The 19,376-nt window shown below is 41.9% G+C and overlaps 2 protein-coding genes across 2 annotated transcripts; one reads left to right on the top strand and one right to left on the bottom strand.

The window, feature by feature from the left end:
- Positions 1 to 2,484: 2,484 nt before the first annotated feature.
- On the top strand, positions 2,485 to 9,387 carry LOC136428525 (uncharacterized). The gene is made up of 14 exons (XM_066418113.1): positions 2,485 to 3,660; positions 3,804 to 4,106; positions 4,421 to 4,676; positions 4,954 to 5,077; positions 5,251 to 5,309; positions 5,628 to 5,687; positions 5,840 to 5,966; positions 6,111 to 6,144; positions 6,627 to 6,762; positions 6,867 to 7,072; positions 7,202 to 7,282; positions 7,548 to 7,677; positions 7,930 to 8,087; positions 8,381 to 9,387. Exons 1-14 carry the CDS (start codon positions 3,148 to 3,150, stop codon positions 8,606 to 8,608), a joined length of 2,415 nt encoding a protein of 804 aa, XP_066274210.1. The 5' UTR covers positions 2,485 to 3,147; the 3' UTR covers positions 8,609 to 9,387.
- Positions 6,151 to 10,852, bottom strand: LOC136428535 (uncharacterized). The gene is made up of 5 exons (XM_066418126.1): positions 10,141 to 10,852; positions 9,857 to 9,932; positions 9,336 to 9,680; positions 8,748 to 8,892; positions 6,151 to 8,602 (listed from the first exon to the last, which is right to left on the bottom strand). Exons 1-4 carry the CDS (start codon positions 10,430 to 10,432, stop codon positions 8,757 to 8,759), a joined length of 849 nt encoding a protein of 282 aa, XP_066274223.1. The 5' UTR covers positions 10,433 to 10,852; the 3' UTR covers positions 6,151 to 8,602; positions 8,748 to 8,756.
- Between the last annotated feature and the right edge of the window lie 8,524 nt (positions 10,853 to 19,376).

Raw genomic sequence — 19,376 nt, 5'->3', positions numbered from 1 at the left:
TAGCCGTTCAAAATTAAATTTGTTTTTCTGTCTGACTCTCCCCTTCCCACGTTGATGAAGGCTAGACATCCAGGTAGTAAGATACGCCCAAAATAGTTACTCAAGCAACTGGATAAAATTTTGAAACAGTCAGACGTTTCAGACGTTTCTTTCGTCAGTGACTGTTTTTTTTAAGGATCCGTAGATCTGAGATGTCCCCTGGTAAAATACTAAATTGAAATTGAATTGATAGGATGGGAAACTCTGAATGGATATGTTAATGAGGTTAAGACAATTTAGGATGTCTTGACGAAGTCTTGACAAGAAGATTAATTCAAGACAAGGTTTGTGCTAATAGTTCAATTAGCTACAGTTGTTTTAGTACAGTGACTAAATGTACTTTCAGGCACTTGGGGTAATGCACTACCCACCACCACTCCCGGACGAACAGCATTTAGTTACTGTACTAAACATTGTCTTGAACTATTATTCACTGACGAAAGACAGCGGATGCTGTCTGAAACGTCTGTTTCAAAATTTTATCCAGTTGCTTGAGTAACTATTTTTGGCGCATATTACTTTATTTCTAAAATAGGACAAAAGTAAGTAATATATCAAAATTCTTGAACCACATTAAGACACCGATACACATCTGATACACATTAAAAACTGCCATGTGCTTAGCATATTCATTGACCTATCAGGTGAAGCACCAAACATTTGGCGACGAAGAGATAAAAGATAAGAGATTTTACGGGACGTGTTCTACCGATACCCAAAAGAATTTTATGACATATACATATTGCATCATATGCCGTCGAGAACTTATAGCAAAGATTCCAGCGTAGAATCTGTATTATCAAAGATTCTGTTCTGTCGGATCCAGGGTTCCGGATCATCGGATCCACCTGCATCCACCAACAATATACATGTAGAAAAATGACTGTACGTATCTGTCAGGATCTCGGGCAATTTCGTGCAGTGTACGGGCCCGTATCCGTCGAAAATCTCTATTTTCGTATTCTTTCGGATCCGAGGTTCCGGATCTCGTTTCTCCCTATCCGGATCTGTTACGTATTCTTTGTCGGAACCGCATGTATCCTCCATTTTCTTTTAACAAATTACAGAAAAATCCCTGTACGTATCCGTCAGGATCTGCGGCATTTCCGTAGAGTGTACGGCTCCGTATCCGTCGAAAAAAATTCCTTATTTTCGGATTCCTCCGGATCGGAGGTTCCGGATCACGTTGCGCCTTAGTCGAATCCGCTACGAATTCGTTGTTGGATCCGCCTGTATCCGCCATTTTCTTTTAACCAAATACAGAAAAAGCCCTGTACCTATCCGTATTTCGTGCAGTGATATATATTTAAGAAAATAGAACACATTTGTGATAATGATAAATGTAATACATTTCCCTCTAATGAATTTTGAATTTAAGTATGATTACGTTCATATCTGAGCTAAAACTGTGCTACTTTAAGATGCACTGCATATCAGACCGATTAAGGTGCTCTATAACTCTTTATATCAGACCGAATTAGGTTCTATGTTCTAAGACTTAAGGTCAGGGGTGACTGTAGCTTAAAGTTTAAGGGTCATTATTGTTCAATACGCTGTCGGCGCTAAAATTGGCGACCAGCCCTATGTCTTCTGCGAAATTGTCTGTCCATGATTTGGACAATTTTAGCTTTTACTTGATTAGACTAACATATTTTGAAGTAATCTGTGTATTCGGTGTACTAGCCGAGCAAAATTGTGTATTCAGCTTATTCGAAACCGCCATGCGGGCCGCGTGGCTCATGCATTTGGCACAGCGCACCAATTTGGCGCGTATACCAAGCCAAATAATTGCTGAGGTCATGACCTCTCATGTGTTTGGCAAGTCACGTATTTCACTTGACACCACGTCAGCCATATTAGTTAGAACTCCGAGACGTCTTGGCTCCAACTTCACTTAAAGGGAAGAAATATTTTACCCGCCGTCCCTCTTACGCCGGTGTGGCTGTAAACCAGGTAGGGTGGACCTTATCAACCCAGAATAGATTTCAACGTGCGGTATTTCTTCGCAAATGGCTCAATACAGCAGGTTAATGCTAATGTGGGAGGGGGGCGTCCTACAACAAAACACGGACTAGTTTTAATCAAGATTAACTTCGCATTCGAGGGGTATGCGTGATAAAGGAGCGCCATATAGTTATACGCCATATAGTTATACGCCAAGTTTTTACAAGTTATACGAGGGGATGCCGTAGGTATACTGTATACTATACTCTAACAACCGTGAGCATCGGGCTGGTCATGATATATATAATACGTGTTTCTTTTATCATGAATGTCCTTCAGCATGTCCAGACAACAGGAGTTAATCTGTGGCCTCTCGCGCGTGGTGACCATAGCAGTCCTCTCCAGGCTGAATATGGAGGAGCTGATATTTGAACTCAACAGGAGGATTCAAAACCTGGACAAAGAGAACAGCATCAAGGACAGGTTGGTCAGTATCCTTAGGCATAACAAGATTTACCAGTGGCCAGCTAGCAAAGTTCCCAATTTAGCACGGAGGTCCACATGGGACTCCCCAGCGGTAAATACTGACAGGCGCGCCTAGGCGAGGGCACAGCCGGCGACCCTTAGCCTGCCAGACTTAGGCCACGCCTGCCTTGTCAGTGCAATTTAATGTTCACCAAAACTCATGGAAAGTGTGTTGCCTAGTTACAATAAGCTTTATCCCACAATTCAATGCGATTCAAGATGGTGGTCAACCAAAACATAGCGAGAGACAGAGGCAAGTAAAGTTTACTACAGAAAACGTTGTGTTTTTGGTCTTTTTTTAAAGTTTCAACGCTAAGTTTTTAGGTCACAACATAGTAGGTGAAGGCTTCTTTAAGTAAGAGGTTGTCTAGTTTTGTCCTCTGTCCATTACAGTCTTTCCTGGGTCATAATGTCGATGTAGGCGAGGAAAACATTGAAGGGGGAGGGGGGCACAACGATTCTTACATCGTTTCAGCGACCATTTCTTTGCTGGAAGCCTACACCTTTTGGGCTTCAAAACTTGATTGACGTAAGGGTGGACCCTTTGACCCAGGAAAGACGCGGGTGTGACGAAATGAGGAATTTTGCGCGCAAAACTCCAAACGTTCATTTTAGGCGGGTTCTGCACTGGAACAGGCCATGGCGGGGTGCAGTCCCAATGTATTCTATCTTGTACAAAGAAATGAGGTATTGGCAGCCGAAATTCAACGTCAGGCGAATATTATACATGGCCTGGTGCAGCAGGAACAGCAGTTGAGGGAGGGACTGAGGCAGAAGGAGAGAGAAGTACATGGCCTGGTGCAGCAGAAACAGCAGTTGAGGGAGGGACTGGGAGAGAAAGAGAGAGAGGTAGTGAGGCTGAGGGAACAACTCCTGGAGAAAGACCAACAAATCCAGGAGTTGGGAGCCCGTCCCAGAAAGAGAGCAAGAGCTGAGGATGTACCAGAAGTTGAGGGGCAAAGACAAGCCATCCAGAGAAACCTAGAGCTAAGACAAGCCATCCAGAGAAACCTACCCCTGAGAGCTAGCAGACAACTAAATCCTTGGTCTTCCCTGAAGAAAAGACAGCTACAGAACAAGAAAACAATGCTGAGGGAAGATTTCGTTGAGCCTTCTTTTGACAATTTACCAGATAATGTGGTCAAAGCAAATGTAAGTCTAATTTCATGTCATACTGAATTGAATATTGATTTCTGACATCTTTTTGAATATCTTAGAAATGTCTGAATATTTTAGAAACCTCTTGTGTTGACGAGAATGTTGAACAGTTATTTTCTCTATTTTTTCATTTCTAGGTCAACTTCAGGACAGATGACGGGATTTCCATTGACGTGGAATGGCCCCAGGGTCCCAACGATCGCAGAGGTCAGCCACCTCCAGGTGACCGCTCCCCAAAAGGCAGAGGCTACCGCCACCAGACAGAGGAGACAAAAGACCTGGTCAAGTGGTGTGTCCACTTTAAGGACCAGGCTACTGTCTCAGATGTCTGGTGGCACGAACTTCACATGAAGTTCAAGGACACGATCCCACCCATAGGCTGGATGAAACAAGAGAGAGGGGAACAAAACAGCTTCATCCCTTACCAGCTGGAGGAAAATGTATGATGTCAAGTCCTTTGATATTTTTATTGTCACAGCTAAGTTTACTATTCCACTCGTCTTTTGCATGTCCATGAGATTTAGTAAATCTTAGGTAGTAGTAATACAAGTTTAGTTTTACATGTAGCTGTAATGTCCCATGGTAGAATGCATTATCTTATCCCCATTAACTCACTGTGTGCATGCTTACCACCTGTAATGTACATACTGTGCTGAAGTTATTACATGTAGCATCTCTCCAAATAAGTAACAGTACAATATGACTCTTCTGAAAATAATGATGCTAATCTTTGGTTACAAAATTTACTCAACAGGCTAGGGATGGAAATGGTGCTTCACGGAGTGTGGCAGACATCATCAAACACCATCTGACGATGCCTGCCAACCAACACCTACTCCAAGGAGAGGAGCCCGTGGTCAGCTTCCGCTATGGCTTGGACGGAAGGCCACAGGCCAAAAATAACATCATTGGAGCTGTGATGGCCTGTATTACCCCCGTCCGGAGTTTAGCGGAAGCCCAGAAGCATCCCCGCACCGTGAAGGAAGAGTACTGTGTATTCTTATACAGTGGTAGGTGTATATTCTAATGATAATCATGTCTAAAGATTATTTTAGTGCAAGGTATGCTACATATGTGATGTGTGTGTGTGCATTTTGTGTGTGTGTTTGTGCATTTTGTGTGTGTGTTTGTGCATTGTGTGTGTTTGTTTTGTATGTGTGAGTGTGTGTGTGTGTGTGTGTGTATGTGTGTTGTGTGTTGTGTGTTTGTATGTTTATGTGTGTGAGCGTGTACCTCTGTATATTGGTGATACATACTGACAGGAACTCCTTGTCTGTTCTACTGCAGGGAAGGAAGATTATGAGGAGCAGGTTAGGGTAGGTGCCAGAGTGTTCAGAGAGATGGAGGACATTCAAGAGAATGGAGTGTTCGTCGAGATCGAAGGCGTACAGAAGCATGTTAGAATCAACTGGTATGTGTTCTTCGTGTTTATACATCTTTTAAGAGCTCTTGTCAAGGTTCGCATATACATGTCCTTAACTTGTGTATGGTTATGTATGGCCATGTTAGCCAAACAGGCATTTCGAGTAAAATAAAGGCCTTGACTTGACTTCACTTGTTAATTGAACACCTCTTTCCTTACAGGTATGTTGTTAGTGACTGGAAGGCCCTGGCCATTATGATGGGGCTTGTTGGCCCAACTGGTAGGAGCAGCTATTTCCAATTTCTAGAAAAACCAGTAACGTTACATATTAATGGATTGTTTTTTTTAAATGCTTATTTATTTATTTACTAGCAAGTGTTACAGAACACTACACAGTCTCTCAGGCAGCATGGCTGATTGTCTAGAGGAAACATTTACAGTGACAAAACACAATGTATTTTTTAATGTTAAACTAATGTAGAAAAAAAATTATATATAGGTAACTAGCTTGTAGTTACAGGTATTACCATTTCTTGAATATGATACATGCCACGCCTGTCATCTTTTAAACATATTTTTTACCCTAAATCTCTCACAGGTGACTACTTCTGCGTGCTGTGCTACTGTAATAAGGAGAACATAGCACACTTCAGACAGGGTAAGGGTACATGTATTTATAACTCAAACAGTGTAAGGGTTTTTATTGTACTTAAACTGCTTTGAGATAGAGTTTAATCTTCCTGCTGCATATTATCTTGGCATTTTAAACATTGTTGAAATTGGTCATCATGGACTTGTTGCTACTTTCAGGATTCGACCTCAGAACGCACGAGAAAGCCCAGATGCACTACAGGGACAGAAGAAACCAGTGTGGCCACAAGCATCTCCCTGTGTTCAAGATTCCATGGGGGAACATCATTATAGACACTCTACACACGTACGTAAGAAATTTGTCTTTTAGTGAAATCCAAGTGCAGCAACTGCACTTACTACAGTAATTGTTGTCATTTGAAATTGTGGTATAGCAATAGTATATATTATACTTTTCAAGCATCTAAATAACACAGACAATTTTTTTCAGGTTCCTGAGGATTGGAGGCAAACTCCTAAACCAGGTAGTGTGTGATGATATTGTGATTTTTATTTCATTGTCAGATATATCACATTCATCATTTTACAAGAAAAGTAATAACTAACCAAAACATAGAAGATATGTCATTGCCAAGAATGACAGTATACATCTGTTCTACAAGCTAAAATACTAAATTCAGATTACCAACACTTGTATCTAAGTTAAAGTACCTCACAGTCATGCCTAACAGAATGCATTTTCAAACATTTTGACTGTTCAGTTTAGATTATTCTGAACCATGTTTAGCTCTGAGGAGAAAGCTATTCTTTCAGTGATCATTTCAGAGTACAATAGAAATACAAGACTGCTGTCAGTTAATCTTGACATTCAATACTAGATATTCAGATGTAAAGGTAGGCAACAATAACGAGCAAACGTAGGAAACTCTAATAGCTAAAACACGTGGACCGATGATGATGATGATTGTGATAGCCAACTTAAGGGAATCCAATTTTTCCTTTTAAGTTCATTAGCTGGACCATTGACCAGGGTCGGACTGCTGCCCTGGAAAAGGCAATGAGCGATATTGGTGTCAACTTCTACATCAGAAAGGAAGGTACAACTCAGGGGCCCGACACCTACAAGTGGAAAACGCTGACTGGTAAGTTTTGCTGGCAACTTCTGTGGGTGATTTATTATGACAACAGAAATTGACTAAGTGAAGTTTGCCAATATTTCATCTCACACTGATATTTTGTTTCACAGCAAAGGAGTTGAAGACCGTGATAAAGAGTCTGCCGGACCACATGTCAGCTATCATCAATGACATTGGCAATACAGGCCAGATTTCAATTGATGCCTTACAAGGCCCACAAGCGGCAGCTGTTCTGAGAAGCATGAACCAGTCAGTGCCGTGGCGTAATGCTGAAAGGATCGCAAGGCTCAAGAGGCTGCTGGGAGAAGATGCAATGGCAAGTTAAAAAAAAAATCATTTATCTATCTTTTAAATGGCATAAGTCAGAGACGTTGGTTTTAAAGACTAAATGGAATGAAAATAACAAAGCACAATAGTTCAAGTTCTTTATATGTGCACTGTGCAGGTCACCCTTCCAAACAGGCATGTTGGTGATGATGATGGCCAGACAGAAATAAGGGTGGCAGACATCATGCAGCTGTGGAAGGTATATTTAATTTATAGCTGTTCTGAAGCTTGCTTTAGTCAATTTTGAGTGTAACGCATGACAAGGAACTTGTATTCCCCGTACAAATCACTTGTGTGGGTTAGGGTGTGAACAAACTGAGCATTTGATATTCCCGCCAACTTGCAAGGTTCTCTGGAAAAAACTTTACATAACCCTGTTTCAAGCATTCTTAGCTACATCAGTTAGCTACAACATGATCACTCAGAATATGTCAAGCATGATTTCAAACAATTATTTTCTGCAGGATTTCTCAAAGGTAACTGACATGCAGCGCCATCCAGAACTGAACCCCGGCTATAAAGAGGCTGCAACCAGTTGGTGCGAAAGATTCAGAGACACAACTTACATTGAGGACATAACACCATACATCCACTGTAAGTAATCTTAGTTTTGAGTAGTAGTATACTTTAGTATTCAATGATAATGTTCATATCTCTTGCTGCACTACGTATACCTCCAAGCAATGAACACAAACTGTTACTGTAGTACTCAAAGGTCAGCTGCACAGTTGCAATATCACCTGATCCATTTTATTTGTATTTTATCTATGACAGCTAGTGCTTAATGTACCCTCCACATGGATTATCATAGTTGATGTATTTGACAGGATGTCAACTGTGTTTCAGACTTTGGTGCCCATGCCGGAGACCAAATGGCTGCCCACCCCTTTCTGCACTATGTCAATTGCGAGACGATAGAGAAGAAGAACCACGTCCAAACAAGGCGCTATCATCTCGCAACTCAGAAGGGTGGGGGACGTTACAAAAGCAAGTGGGCAGAACAGGTACCTCTCATTACATTTATCCCATGATAATTATCATCATCATCATCATCCAATGGCAACTATACATCTCATTTCACAAAATGATTTTGTGAAGGAACTACACCAACACATTACACAGAATAATACTTCTGTATTTAACAGAGAAGTATCCACATGGCCCAGTTGTAAATTAAGACCCTTTCTGTTTGGTAGGCCACTATTAAGAATTACAATGCAAACTACTGATATGCTTAAATGATTTGAATAATCAAAGGTGATCTATTTCTTCAACTTTGAACTGTATGTCTTTTCAGTTGATGCAAATGGAGAATAGAGACACATTTGCCGCCATGCATGGCATTGGGGAGAGAAAGAAGCGGCCTTGGGGCCAGAACCGCGTACAGGAAGACGAGGACGACAACTCTTCCGACACAGGCTTCAGTGACAATGACTCCGACCCTGAGCCTCCTGAGACTCCTGAGCCTGATGTCGATGAAGATGATAACCGCGTTGTGTACGACGGGGACCAGGATGACCTGTAAAATATCAACATATATTCATATCTGTTAGACTTTAGAAACAACTGATAAAACTATCTGGAGAAATGCAAGGCTGTACTTGTAACTATGGCATAATCAACATGACAATTTTAACTGTGAAAAGTAAGAATAACAACTATACCTTTTTCATTTAAGCCATTCCTGCCATCCAGTGACCCCTCCTTCTTGTGAAAGTGAAGTGTAGCTCAGGTTCACCTACAATGTACTTCATTTCGGGTGAGCATTTTACAGGCCTTGCAGATGCCGATTGATCTGTCCAATTACACCTGTACAAAGATAAAAGGGAACTTATGTTATTCCGTGATATGTATTCAAAATGTAGGTGTACCTCAAAGATGTAAATATTCTGTATTTACCATCTGTTTCAAGCATTTCAGAGTGTGTGAATATAGATATATGTATATATATATAAATTGTTAATACTAGGTCCAACCTAGAATGTAGTTTGTTCTGAGATTTGGTTTGCTGTGCATAAAATGACAGAGTGCTTTCTAAATTCTAGTTCTGTATATACATGTACTTTGTGTATTTACTATCCAGTGTTTTGAGCATTTCAGATTGTGTGAATATACATATATGTAAATATATTGTTACTACTAAGGATCAACCTAGAATGTAGTTCTAAGTTTGCTGTATATAAAATGACAAAGAGTGCTCTCTGAATTCTATACATACATGTAGAGATGGAGTCAATATGTTTTATTATCACCTTGGGCAGTTACGATGGGAATAGAATTTCCTCTTGTGGTAGCCCCACCCGATGCTGATGTTGTCCTGTCTGATCACTCTGCATACGGTGTTTGTGTCGAATGTCCTCACATCCCAACCATCCCCAAGAAGATTGTCCAGCTCCGTCATGTACTCAGGTGTGACCTTGAGAGCCCGTTCCCTGAAACAGTTCTCCAGTGGCTTTTCCTCCAAGAGCTCCTGACACAGTGGCAGTGACAAGCCCTGGAGGAAATGGCCAACGAAGCTCTGTTTAGGGAATGGGATCACAACGGTTACCCGCCGCTGATGGCCAAGCTGCCGCGATGCAGTGCGGTGGTAGCCAAGGCTGTTAGAGGGAAAATATAGTTGTAAGAATAATAAGATGCATCATATTCAGTGGTAGGTGAACTTGGTAGCTTTTAAATGTAATAGGATTGGGACTAAAAGTGTCAATCCAAGATGGACTTATAAATCCATCTTTTACAATGTAACCCTCCAGATGATATTAAAAATAAGACCTACTTATCATAGATGTGCTGTTGTAGGATCCTGAGGTCTCTTGGCAGGTGAGACAGCATCATCTGGTCTCCATGAAGAGCTGTATAAGTCAAAGGTCAATGATAAGAACATTAAAGTGCCATGATCACAGGCAAATGGATGCTGTTGACTATTTAGAATAAGAGTACAAACGTTTTTATTGGATATCATAATGCTCTGCCTCTTAGAATCTTTATACCTGCTATAAGATGAATGACAATCTTACTGGTACTGATGAAACTTCATAGATTTGGAATTCCCTGCCTTACCTTTCATGTGGGGATTGCTCCCATTCCTCTCCAAACGTTTCCGGAGTGGTGCATTGTAGCGCAAGTCTACAATGCTGTTTGGAAATCGTCGGCCTTTTGTAGGGGCCCATTTCACTTCCACGTGGTTTTCATCCACCTTTCTTGTCACTTCAAGAATGGGCCATTCGTCAGACTCCTCCTGTGGGGTCTGCTTCCGAACACGTGTGTTTGGGGGGCTCCACAAATTGTCATACTCGAAGTCACTGCGTCTGTTGCTGCGTTTTACGCGCAAAGACTTTGGTCTTGTGGCCATGATACACAGAAGACTAAGGTATGTAAGCTTAAGACAAAGAAGGGTCTGAAGGCTGAGCCAGTTCCCGCCAAACAGGAAGACCTTTGACCTACACTTTCACCCCAGCAGTTGTTTTTTTATATATAGTAGCATTTTTTATGGTATGCATGGAATAAAGATGACCTGTCATATCATATTAAATTTCTAGGACAGAGCGAAAGAGTTAACCCAAGATTAGTACAAAACATAGTGGGAAACGACAAAAATGTAAAGGAATGCGGGTCTGCCGAGCCCTGGACCAGTGGGAAAACAACCTCCAGATGTGTAGGGGGAAAGTGTCATGATTAGCGCCCACTGACCGGGTTAGGTGGCAGCTACCCCACCCGTTCTGCCAATCACTGCTATACCTACGGGGTATAGTACATTGCCGTTGGAATCTTGTTATGACGTGATTTTGGAGGAATATCGTCAGTTGGAGAGAGAGTCAGAAGTCAGTTCCCCAAACGAAATGACCATACCTGGACGAGAACAGGAGACAGCTACCTTGCAAGAGAACGTTCCGACCTTGAACGCTGAAACAATGTCAACAAAGACCTCAAATCCTGGCGCCTCACTGCAAAGTTCTGGACTGGACTTAATCATAAAAAAGGAAAACAACGATACAAGCAATGAAGTGCTCACACTTACAAACGAACTTGAGCTGAATACAGACCCGATACAGCAGACTATTTCGCAACTTTGCAATATGCCAAGTCAAGCTTCGGCGACACTTCCTTCAACAAATAACCCCCTGATACAAATGAATACCTCAGTAGTATCTCGCATTAAAGAAGAAGACTTTAGTAGGGCATCTGTGGATGAAGGAGCAACAGTTTGTCATGATGAAATCAACATTGACAGTCCTGCTTTTTATATAAAGGCTCTAGATACAATTAAGCCAATGAGTGATTTTTGCGCAGAGAAGCCGGGCGGGGAACACAAAACCTTTGAGGAAACACCTTTGGAATCTTGTGAACCGACCCCAGACCACAGTGATGTACGTAGGTGGGAATGCCATGTGCCTAATAATGATCAAATCGAACAAATTTCTCAACCGTCCTACACGGAACATACTGAGCGTTATAGCAACGGTAATGAGACTGGTTTCATCAACAGCGGACATGGACGAAGTGAAAATAAGAAATGCGGGGAAACACCTTTGGCCCCTTGTCGACCGACTCTTGACCAGCAGGCTTGGGAGAACGCAATGTCCCTTCTTCCTGACCATGACTCCCGTATCTATTGCAAACGTTATTTGTGTGACGTGTGCGGATTCAAAACAGTGAGCGCAAGCAGTTTCTCTAGGCATAAGCGACGTCACAAAGGAGAAAAACCTTTCATGTGCGGTGAATGTGGTTACAGGGCATTTGATAACCTAAAGCTTCGCCAACACATAAGAACACACACTGGTGAAAAACCGTTTAAGTGTAATCAATGTGACTTCAAGACGTCACATCGAAGCGGGCTAGTCCAACATATGAAAATACACGCTGGTGTAAAACCTTACAAATGTGAGGACTGTGACTACAGAACAGTTCACAAGCGCGCTCTAACAAGACACAGGAGACTGCACTCCGGTGAGAGACCCTACAGTTGTCAAAAGTGTGACTACAAGGCACGTGAAAAGGGCAACCTTGCCAAGCACATGAGAAACAAGCACCGATAAAAATACTGTCAGTTATCATAACCAGATAAGTCTGTGTTTGTACGTACAGAGAACTAAAAGCTAACGATATGTCAATTCAGCTACAAATTGATTAGCCTGTGTACGTGTGGCACAGATTCTCACCTGAGCTTCGCAAAGTTTTCAACTATTTTACCCCAAGCCAAGAGACGTTTAAAGGGGATAGATACCAACGGGAGCTCTGGATACTTAATACATGTAAGTCCGATACGAGTTCATGATTTCCTGTCGCTGAGGAAACCATCGTCCAACTCCATGGTAACAATTCTCAGAATATCCGTGATTATTCCATGTTTATAGCACACACCATTTATTAATCAACAAAATAAGGATGTTACCAGTTCTACTGACTCAGAGAGGGGTTCTAGAGGACCGACCAATGGAAAAGCTGCTTGAAGCAAAATTTAGGCTACTGGAGATTGTGATGAAGAAAATTGTTGAAATGATCTATCAGTAAGATGCTGTAAAATATTAGGAAGGAATTATATGAAATCATTCTTATATTTCAATCCATACCGTAGGTATTTGCATGGGTGTGTTTCGGACGTGTCAATTCTTCAGAAGGGCCTGTACTAATCGCCTCCATGGAGCTAGCTCCGTGTGACATGAACCATTCTATGCATTCAAAGTCCGTGGGGATATTGAATGGGTCCATAGCTTGTAAGCATTAGGTACCGTTCAGCAGCGCTTCCAAATATAGATTTTTACATTTTTCCTAGGGGTGACGTTAACCATGATTTTGCATTGAAAGTGCGTGGAGCTATTGAGAATATATTGGAGCAGCTTGTAAGAATCGTGGGCCGTAGAGTGGCGATTCCAAATAGAGATTTGCTTATGCATTGAAAGTGCGTAGAGTCAGCCAGCTCCATGGAGGTAGAAAAAATCCGCCGCAGGGCTACACTAATCGGCTCCATGGAGCTATGTTGTATAGGAAGGGTAAATCTTAAAAACTTCCATGTGTCGAGTAACGTTTGGATGGTCCATTTATGCAAATGGTTATTATATGAAAATGTTTATTTTTGCAAGGAAAGTGAGATGGATTGAAATCGGGTGACTTTTCTAGTTTAGACATGCCCGGAGGTCAAGGGACTAGGTAGGTAGATGGTAGTTTATTATACAAATATTGCATAACGAGTTATAAAAATATTGCCTTTAAACCAGCATCGTGACATTAGCGTGGGATCTCAGGGGTCATGACCCTTAATAACATGTGACCTTGGATGAATTTTCTCTGCCAGCCATATTTGCTTATCTTATTTATCATTTTGTTTATTCTGTTATCTAAAGCCAGAGTATCAGTGACTCAGTGACTTCGCAATGCTTGTACAGTGGTGACTTGATATACATGGTTTAAGCGTACTTCATTGCTGAGCAAAGTTTGTTTCAATGGCATACATTTTGAGTTGACTTCCAATAGTTTAGCGTGAAGTTTGTGCCTGCGTTTGTTCTTACAGAGAATGTTGTTCGTTCTTGTATGAATTTTCAATACTTCATACCTGCGTGTCTCTATAGTTAGCAACAGCAATAAAACTGAACACTGGCAAGTGTTTCACAGATAGTTCCAATGGTGTATATTTGCCATCAGTGGCATTTAGAAGCCTAAAGAATATGAAAAAGGAAGGGTTAGCTAAAGTCATAAACTTTAGGCCCAAATCGCCGGTGTCACAGGGATCTCGCACCCCCAGTTAATTTGCACCCCCCGGTATCGTTGCACACAATGTGCTAGAAAGTGGAAAAATGCACAGGACGCATGAACGTTCATGAGAGTGACTTGTTGATTGCATGGCAACAAATAAGTACAGGAAAATCAGTTGTTTGATTTCATGTGAGACCATTATTATATGGCCATAAGTGCAGCGGACGAATGCTGTTTGCGGCGTTACCTCAAACTTATATATGCCACGTGGAACTCCCAAAAAGATTTGATCAAGGCAAGAACCTCCCTGATCAAGTACATATATATGTGCAATGCTTGGAGGCTAGACCAATTCCGATGAATTGTAATATATGTTTTTGGCCAATTTCTAGAACGTTAATCGACTCGACCGGGAGGTCCAGAATAGACTACTGTAAAATGTAATTCACATTTCAAAAGCCCCCTCTGAGTTGGAACAGAGAACACGGTCGGGCGGCCGTGGGAAATGACGGGAAGTTATTATTCTTTCGCCATACTGTAGCAACAACACTCCCTTTTTAACCTCTTTGGTGTAACGTTAGTATCTTAAGGCCTTAATCCCTGAATGTAAACAAACGCCCTCTTTGTTGTCGGGACTTCCGTCACAGCACCGATTTGTTGACAAATTGCCATACTTTTGTTGGAATTGTTTGAACCATCTTAGTTGCTACATGTTGTCTTTATCGAACGGAACGACATCTTTGTTGTAAAATCACATTGCGACGGCGCTCAGATTATGTAGTGAGTGCACACTGTCATTTTCCTATCCTTTGGGGAGATCCCGGCCAGCCGAGGACTCCACGTGAAATGTGATGTGTTTTTGACTGCTGTTCTCCGGAATTTTAAATAATTTTTTACGCAAATGCTATACTATGGATATAAACGCTTACAGAAACCTATGCGCACTATTTTTAACATAAAATTTTTGAGCGCTATATCATCGGTTTACTAAAATTGCAGCAAATCTAACTTAACATGACAATGAATGGCGGCCTCGCCGGCGGAGTTCGGAAGATACGGTCAGATTCAAGTCTCACACCACAGAACGAGATTCGAGATTTGCCCCGCATACCGCGTGAGTCCCTTTCGAGATATTTAGAAAACCCCGCGGAACACAGATGAAATCCTGCTGAACATCCCTCACTATCCGGAATCTCGCGGAACTGTAATGCATATCCCAAAGCCTGTAATGTATATTCCTCTTTGCCCATGGCAAGGCATTGCAACAGAAAAAGAAATGTTTCAGTGGGTAAATTGTATAACCAGCAAATTGAATATCCCTAGGCCTGATAGCTCATTGTTCAAATGCTGCACATATTTTGAAACAGATGTTAACCACTTGCAAATTTAAAGATGATCTCGTTTATGAAGTCTCGTCTTTACAGATAAACATTACTTTTCAACGATATCTCTAATCAATGTCAACATGAAGGTTATTACTGTCGGTCCAGAAACAATACAAAAGAAGATTTGAAAGTTTGGTGTTTGTTTCTTTTCCACGCCCATTCAAACTTACTATGACTGCAAGCTGTAACTGTGTATTAGCTTTTACAAACTGAGGATGTTTTCTGGGATGACCGACCACAAAATCAAACGATGCAGAAGGTGATGTCATTTTTTCATGATGTGAAATCCCAACGCCATAATTATAGACGTCAGCTGGGCTGCAAAAGATGGAATGTGACCTTTATTTGACCTACAGTAACGTTGCTACAATCTGTGACGGGTGTTAACACACATTTTTCACTGAACATTATATAACAGGCACAAAGGAAGTCGCTGGTTACATGTATGACTGTTTTGTCTGCTACCTGTCTGTACGGTGAATATGAACGCGGTACAATGCATCATTTGTTACCTTCACCAGGTGAAATAAGTGCTCTGACGTGGTTGTGGTAGTTCAGATCAAGAATGCTGACTTTAAGTCGTCAAAGCATCTACATGTACCAAGCCGAACAGCATGAGCACAGAACCCTCTCCGAAAATGCCATCAGCCAGACACCCGTACAATGAAAAAGGCTGGCATTGTTTACCTCAGAAGGGCCAGTTGCCGTAGAAACCGGGGCAAAAGGTTCCATCGACACGCCTTCTGGCATTTTCCGAGGATATAAGGTCGTTGTATGGTACCCGTTTTATTAGTGATATATTTACATATTTGATAAATTTATAAACTGTTAAATTTGTCGCGAACAGATCCAGCAACATGTAAAGAAACTCACAGTAGGCTGAGGATTATCCCACAAAATCGCTTGTGTTAAAACCGGACTTACTGCATGGATAAGGAACACATTCAACGTTATGGTTTAATGCAACAAAATGGCTATTACAGTTATGCACAGTTATCTCCGTATATATGTTAAGGTGGTATCGGTCGAGTCGTTATACTTCGAGCATATAGAGATAGAGTCACAAATCTTCGCTATATCCAACGCAAAGGAAATGCAATACCGGTTACAGGAACGAATGGTGGCAAATCCACCCGCAACAAATAGGGTCAGGACGTTCAGCTTCTTAGTGATCAAAACTTGCAGTAAGACAATGTCTCCTCTTTTATTATTTTGATACTATTGTCCGCTTCACTTCTCCTCGTTCTAGTTACGCTCATCTATCTTCCATGCATTCTTGTCTGCTCCCCAGCTCGATCAATTTATTTTTATGAGTCCAATTTTCCCCAAGCTGTTGACATGGATCCCGGAGGTTAGCGGCAGCGATGTTATAATCTCCTTGGTCAGAGAACGTCATTAGACCGCCATCTGAAAGAAAGACAAATCAAGTAGGTCAGCAGAAAACACATCCATGTTCGAAAGAATGTAACATAGACATGCGCAGTCCGTCACATTACTAACTAGAGTTCCACGAACACATTATCTTTGCCAAATAATCAAGGGTTATTATGGAGAGTGATTAATATAAATATTTGCATGCTTATCACCCCCTGCAAATTTGATCATACACCATACCGTTTGGAAGTTATGATAGGGGGTGTGGCGAGAATGAGTCCAATCTAGATAGAGATAAAAATCATTTGGTGGTACAGGACTAGTATATGTGTCTAGTGTGCTGATATATGTTATAACTGGTCATGAAAAAATATTGAAAGTGATGATGAAATGGTACAGTCAATATATATGAATAGAATAAATCTTTACTCCATATCATCCACATTTTGAAAGACATAGTACATGTGACTTTTCCATACCTAGCAGTGGTGCAGTTTTGGTGCAGTTTCGGTTTTTGACGTGTTTTTGTCAGGCTTTCTACTTTGTCCCCTTTTCGTTATGTCGCCAACCGTGTGTTGGACATAAATGCCTACTAGTAAACTGAACACGTTAGAAACCAACCGGACCCACACCTCTGCTTGGAGTGTAGTGAGTGTCCCATCTGTTTATTTATATGCCCCATCTGTTTATTTATACTTTTTGACAAGGCCTGAGCTGTTTTCGGGAACACTGTCACATGTCCCATTATGAGTTGCTGTGGATTTACAAATTTTTCTTGCTAGTTATGTATATTAGGTCCTGATTTGCATAATTAGTCATTGATTATGTAAAGCACCATCTGAGCTCTCTACATACCAAACATCACGACGATCTGTCGACCCCTCCTCAAGTTATTCATGTCCGAAGGTCAAAACAAAAACAGCCACTGCAGTTCCAAACCAGACGCTAGGGGGCCCATACTTACACAACTTACTTCCTGTGGCATGAACTATCTACCATACAAAAATCATGTCGGACCCCACAGGGGTCGCTACAATAATCCGTCAGAGCAACAGACGGGTGCCTACCGGAGACCGACCAATGAAGGTGACAAAATGTTACAAAAATGCCACCGAGTGCCCACCGGAGCACCCTGGGACCCCTGCAGGGCAGCCTGAAGGAAACTTTTAATTGTGACCACGACAGCCGGTGCCATACGGTGCCCCCCAGACGTCAGAGCCCGGCCGGGGCTACATCCCCGACGGGCACGGGCGCAATTGCGACCGTAGCATAAGCTATTACAGCGGAAATAAGGGTTGGTCGGGGGTGTCAGGGAGCGCTGATTTCCAATTTTCAACTTATCGGGACAAAGTTCTTTTGCTGGGGCAATCCATTCGTCCACGGGAAGATTTGCTCATGAAAAAGTTTGAGATTCGCGTCGTATTAAAGGCGAGATCATATTTGGCAACACCCGGGCTCTTCTCAGTCTTTCCTAGCAGGCGAACGCAATCATGACGTCAAACATGAAATCATGTGACCTAAACTTGGCGCGAAAGTTCCAGTAGTAGCCTGACCTTACCTCTGACCTTAGTAGTAGGCGGGGCTTTATAGATCCCCAGACGGTACACTGCGGGTTACTAGAGGGTCTGCATGGGGGTCCTGACAACGTTTTACGATGAATTCAGAAGAACCCCTCCACCTGTTACGCTAAAATCAACAAAGGCAATAACGTAAAATTTAATTTCTCACTGCGAATTACGTGATTCATACAGCTTTCCCTACAAATTACGGGAAATAAGAATAGGCTGCCTACGCCTTGCGGAAAAGAGCATACATGCCCTCTTAGTAGTGTGGTTGTGCTTAGTGTGTAACAACTGCCCGTCGAAGATTAGAGGCAAAGTAATAAGCCATCACAGCTCTCCCCAGGATGAAGACAGATTTCAGAATAACTGCGGCCAAGTCTCACCTACAACCGGCATAGACAGTAGACAAACCTGCGCAATTACAGCGACGAAGAACCGTTATATGTGATATGTTGCTTCTCCATGATTGGCCTGTTCCAACAATCTGAAGGTGCGATTAAAGGCAACCTTCATGCAAAGGTGACAGTTCTGAAGATGTGATACCCACCATTCTTGGCGTGAGAAAGTCAGGAGAGTTGCTTGAAAATATGGCATGTAAAACACAATCGCGATCCTGTCTGAAGAAGACAGGGAAGACATCGAAAATAACAAATTGGCTCGAACCAGTGTCACCACCCCACATTGTACGAGGTCGTGAATGCACCAGGACTTCTGGGTGACCTTGCCCAACCCACCGGATCAAACTTACACACAGGTAATGTAACCTCCATATCTTCATGTTCTTTAGCCCCCATTGTTTCTTACTGAGTATATCAGTGGCTGTAGTGTGTGAGTGCATCATTTTGATATATTCATGACAATGAGAACAAAATAGCCGCATGCAGCATATTTCATGTCCTCTCGATCCTCATTGAAGTCTACCTCATCAAATACCGGATACTTATTTACAATAACCCTTTCTCCCTCACGGGCATTCTGACAACTGGTTCGGGAATGTCGTTCAATGCGCTCTATTCTTTACGGACGTGCGTGATGACATAGTTTGTGAAAGTATGAGGAAACCAGTTTGTCGTGTGGTTCAAATTCGTTTATTCAGAAGCAACCGTCTCTTCAGAAAAGGCGATCTCTGCTGGTAAACATGGCTTAAGTTGGCTGCACTTCCCGCGATTGTTGAGACACTCATCAACAATTGACATACAGCTTTCTCACATAACATTGGGTGAAATACATATGATTTGAGTTCACATGGCCTTTCCAGAACATTCTAGACCTGTTCATGAGACCA

Source organism: Branchiostoma lanceolatum, chromosome 1 (genome assembly GCF_035083965.1).
Source record: "Branchiostoma lanceolatum isolate klBraLanc5 chromosome 1, klBraLanc5.hap2, whole genome shotgun sequence".
NCBI lineage: Eukaryota > Metazoa > Chordata > Leptocardii > Amphioxiformes > Branchiostomatidae > Branchiostoma > Branchiostoma lanceolatum.
This window is presented reverse-complemented; position numbering and strand designations above follow the sequence as displayed.

Bases quoted from the DNA above. Each gene is read 5' to 3' on its own strand.
- LOC136428535 (XM_066418126.1), bottom strand. From the start codon at position 10,432: ATGGCCACAAGACCAAAGTCTTTGCGCGTAAAACGCAGCAACAGACGC. The intron at 9,933-10,140 runs GTAAGGCAGGGA...TGACTTATACAG, and splicing joins GAGCAATCCCCACATGAAAG to CTCTTCATGGAGACCAGATG. The intron at 8,893-9,335 runs GTGATAATAAAA...ATCTTTGTACAG, and splicing joins TCCCATCGTAACTGCCCAAG to GTGTAATTGGACAGATCAAT.
- LOC136428525 (XM_066418113.1), top strand. From the start codon at position 3,148: ATGGCGGGGTGCAGTCCCAATGTATTCTATCTTGTACAAAGAAATGAG. The intron at 3,661-3,803 runs GTAAGTCTAATT...TTTCATTTCTAG, and splicing joins ATAATGTGGTCAAAGCAAAT to GTCAACTTCAGGACAGATGA. The intron at 5,688-5,839 runs GTAAGGGTACAT...TGCTACTTTCAG, and splicing joins CATAGCACACTTCAGACAGG to GATTCGACCTCAGAACGCAC.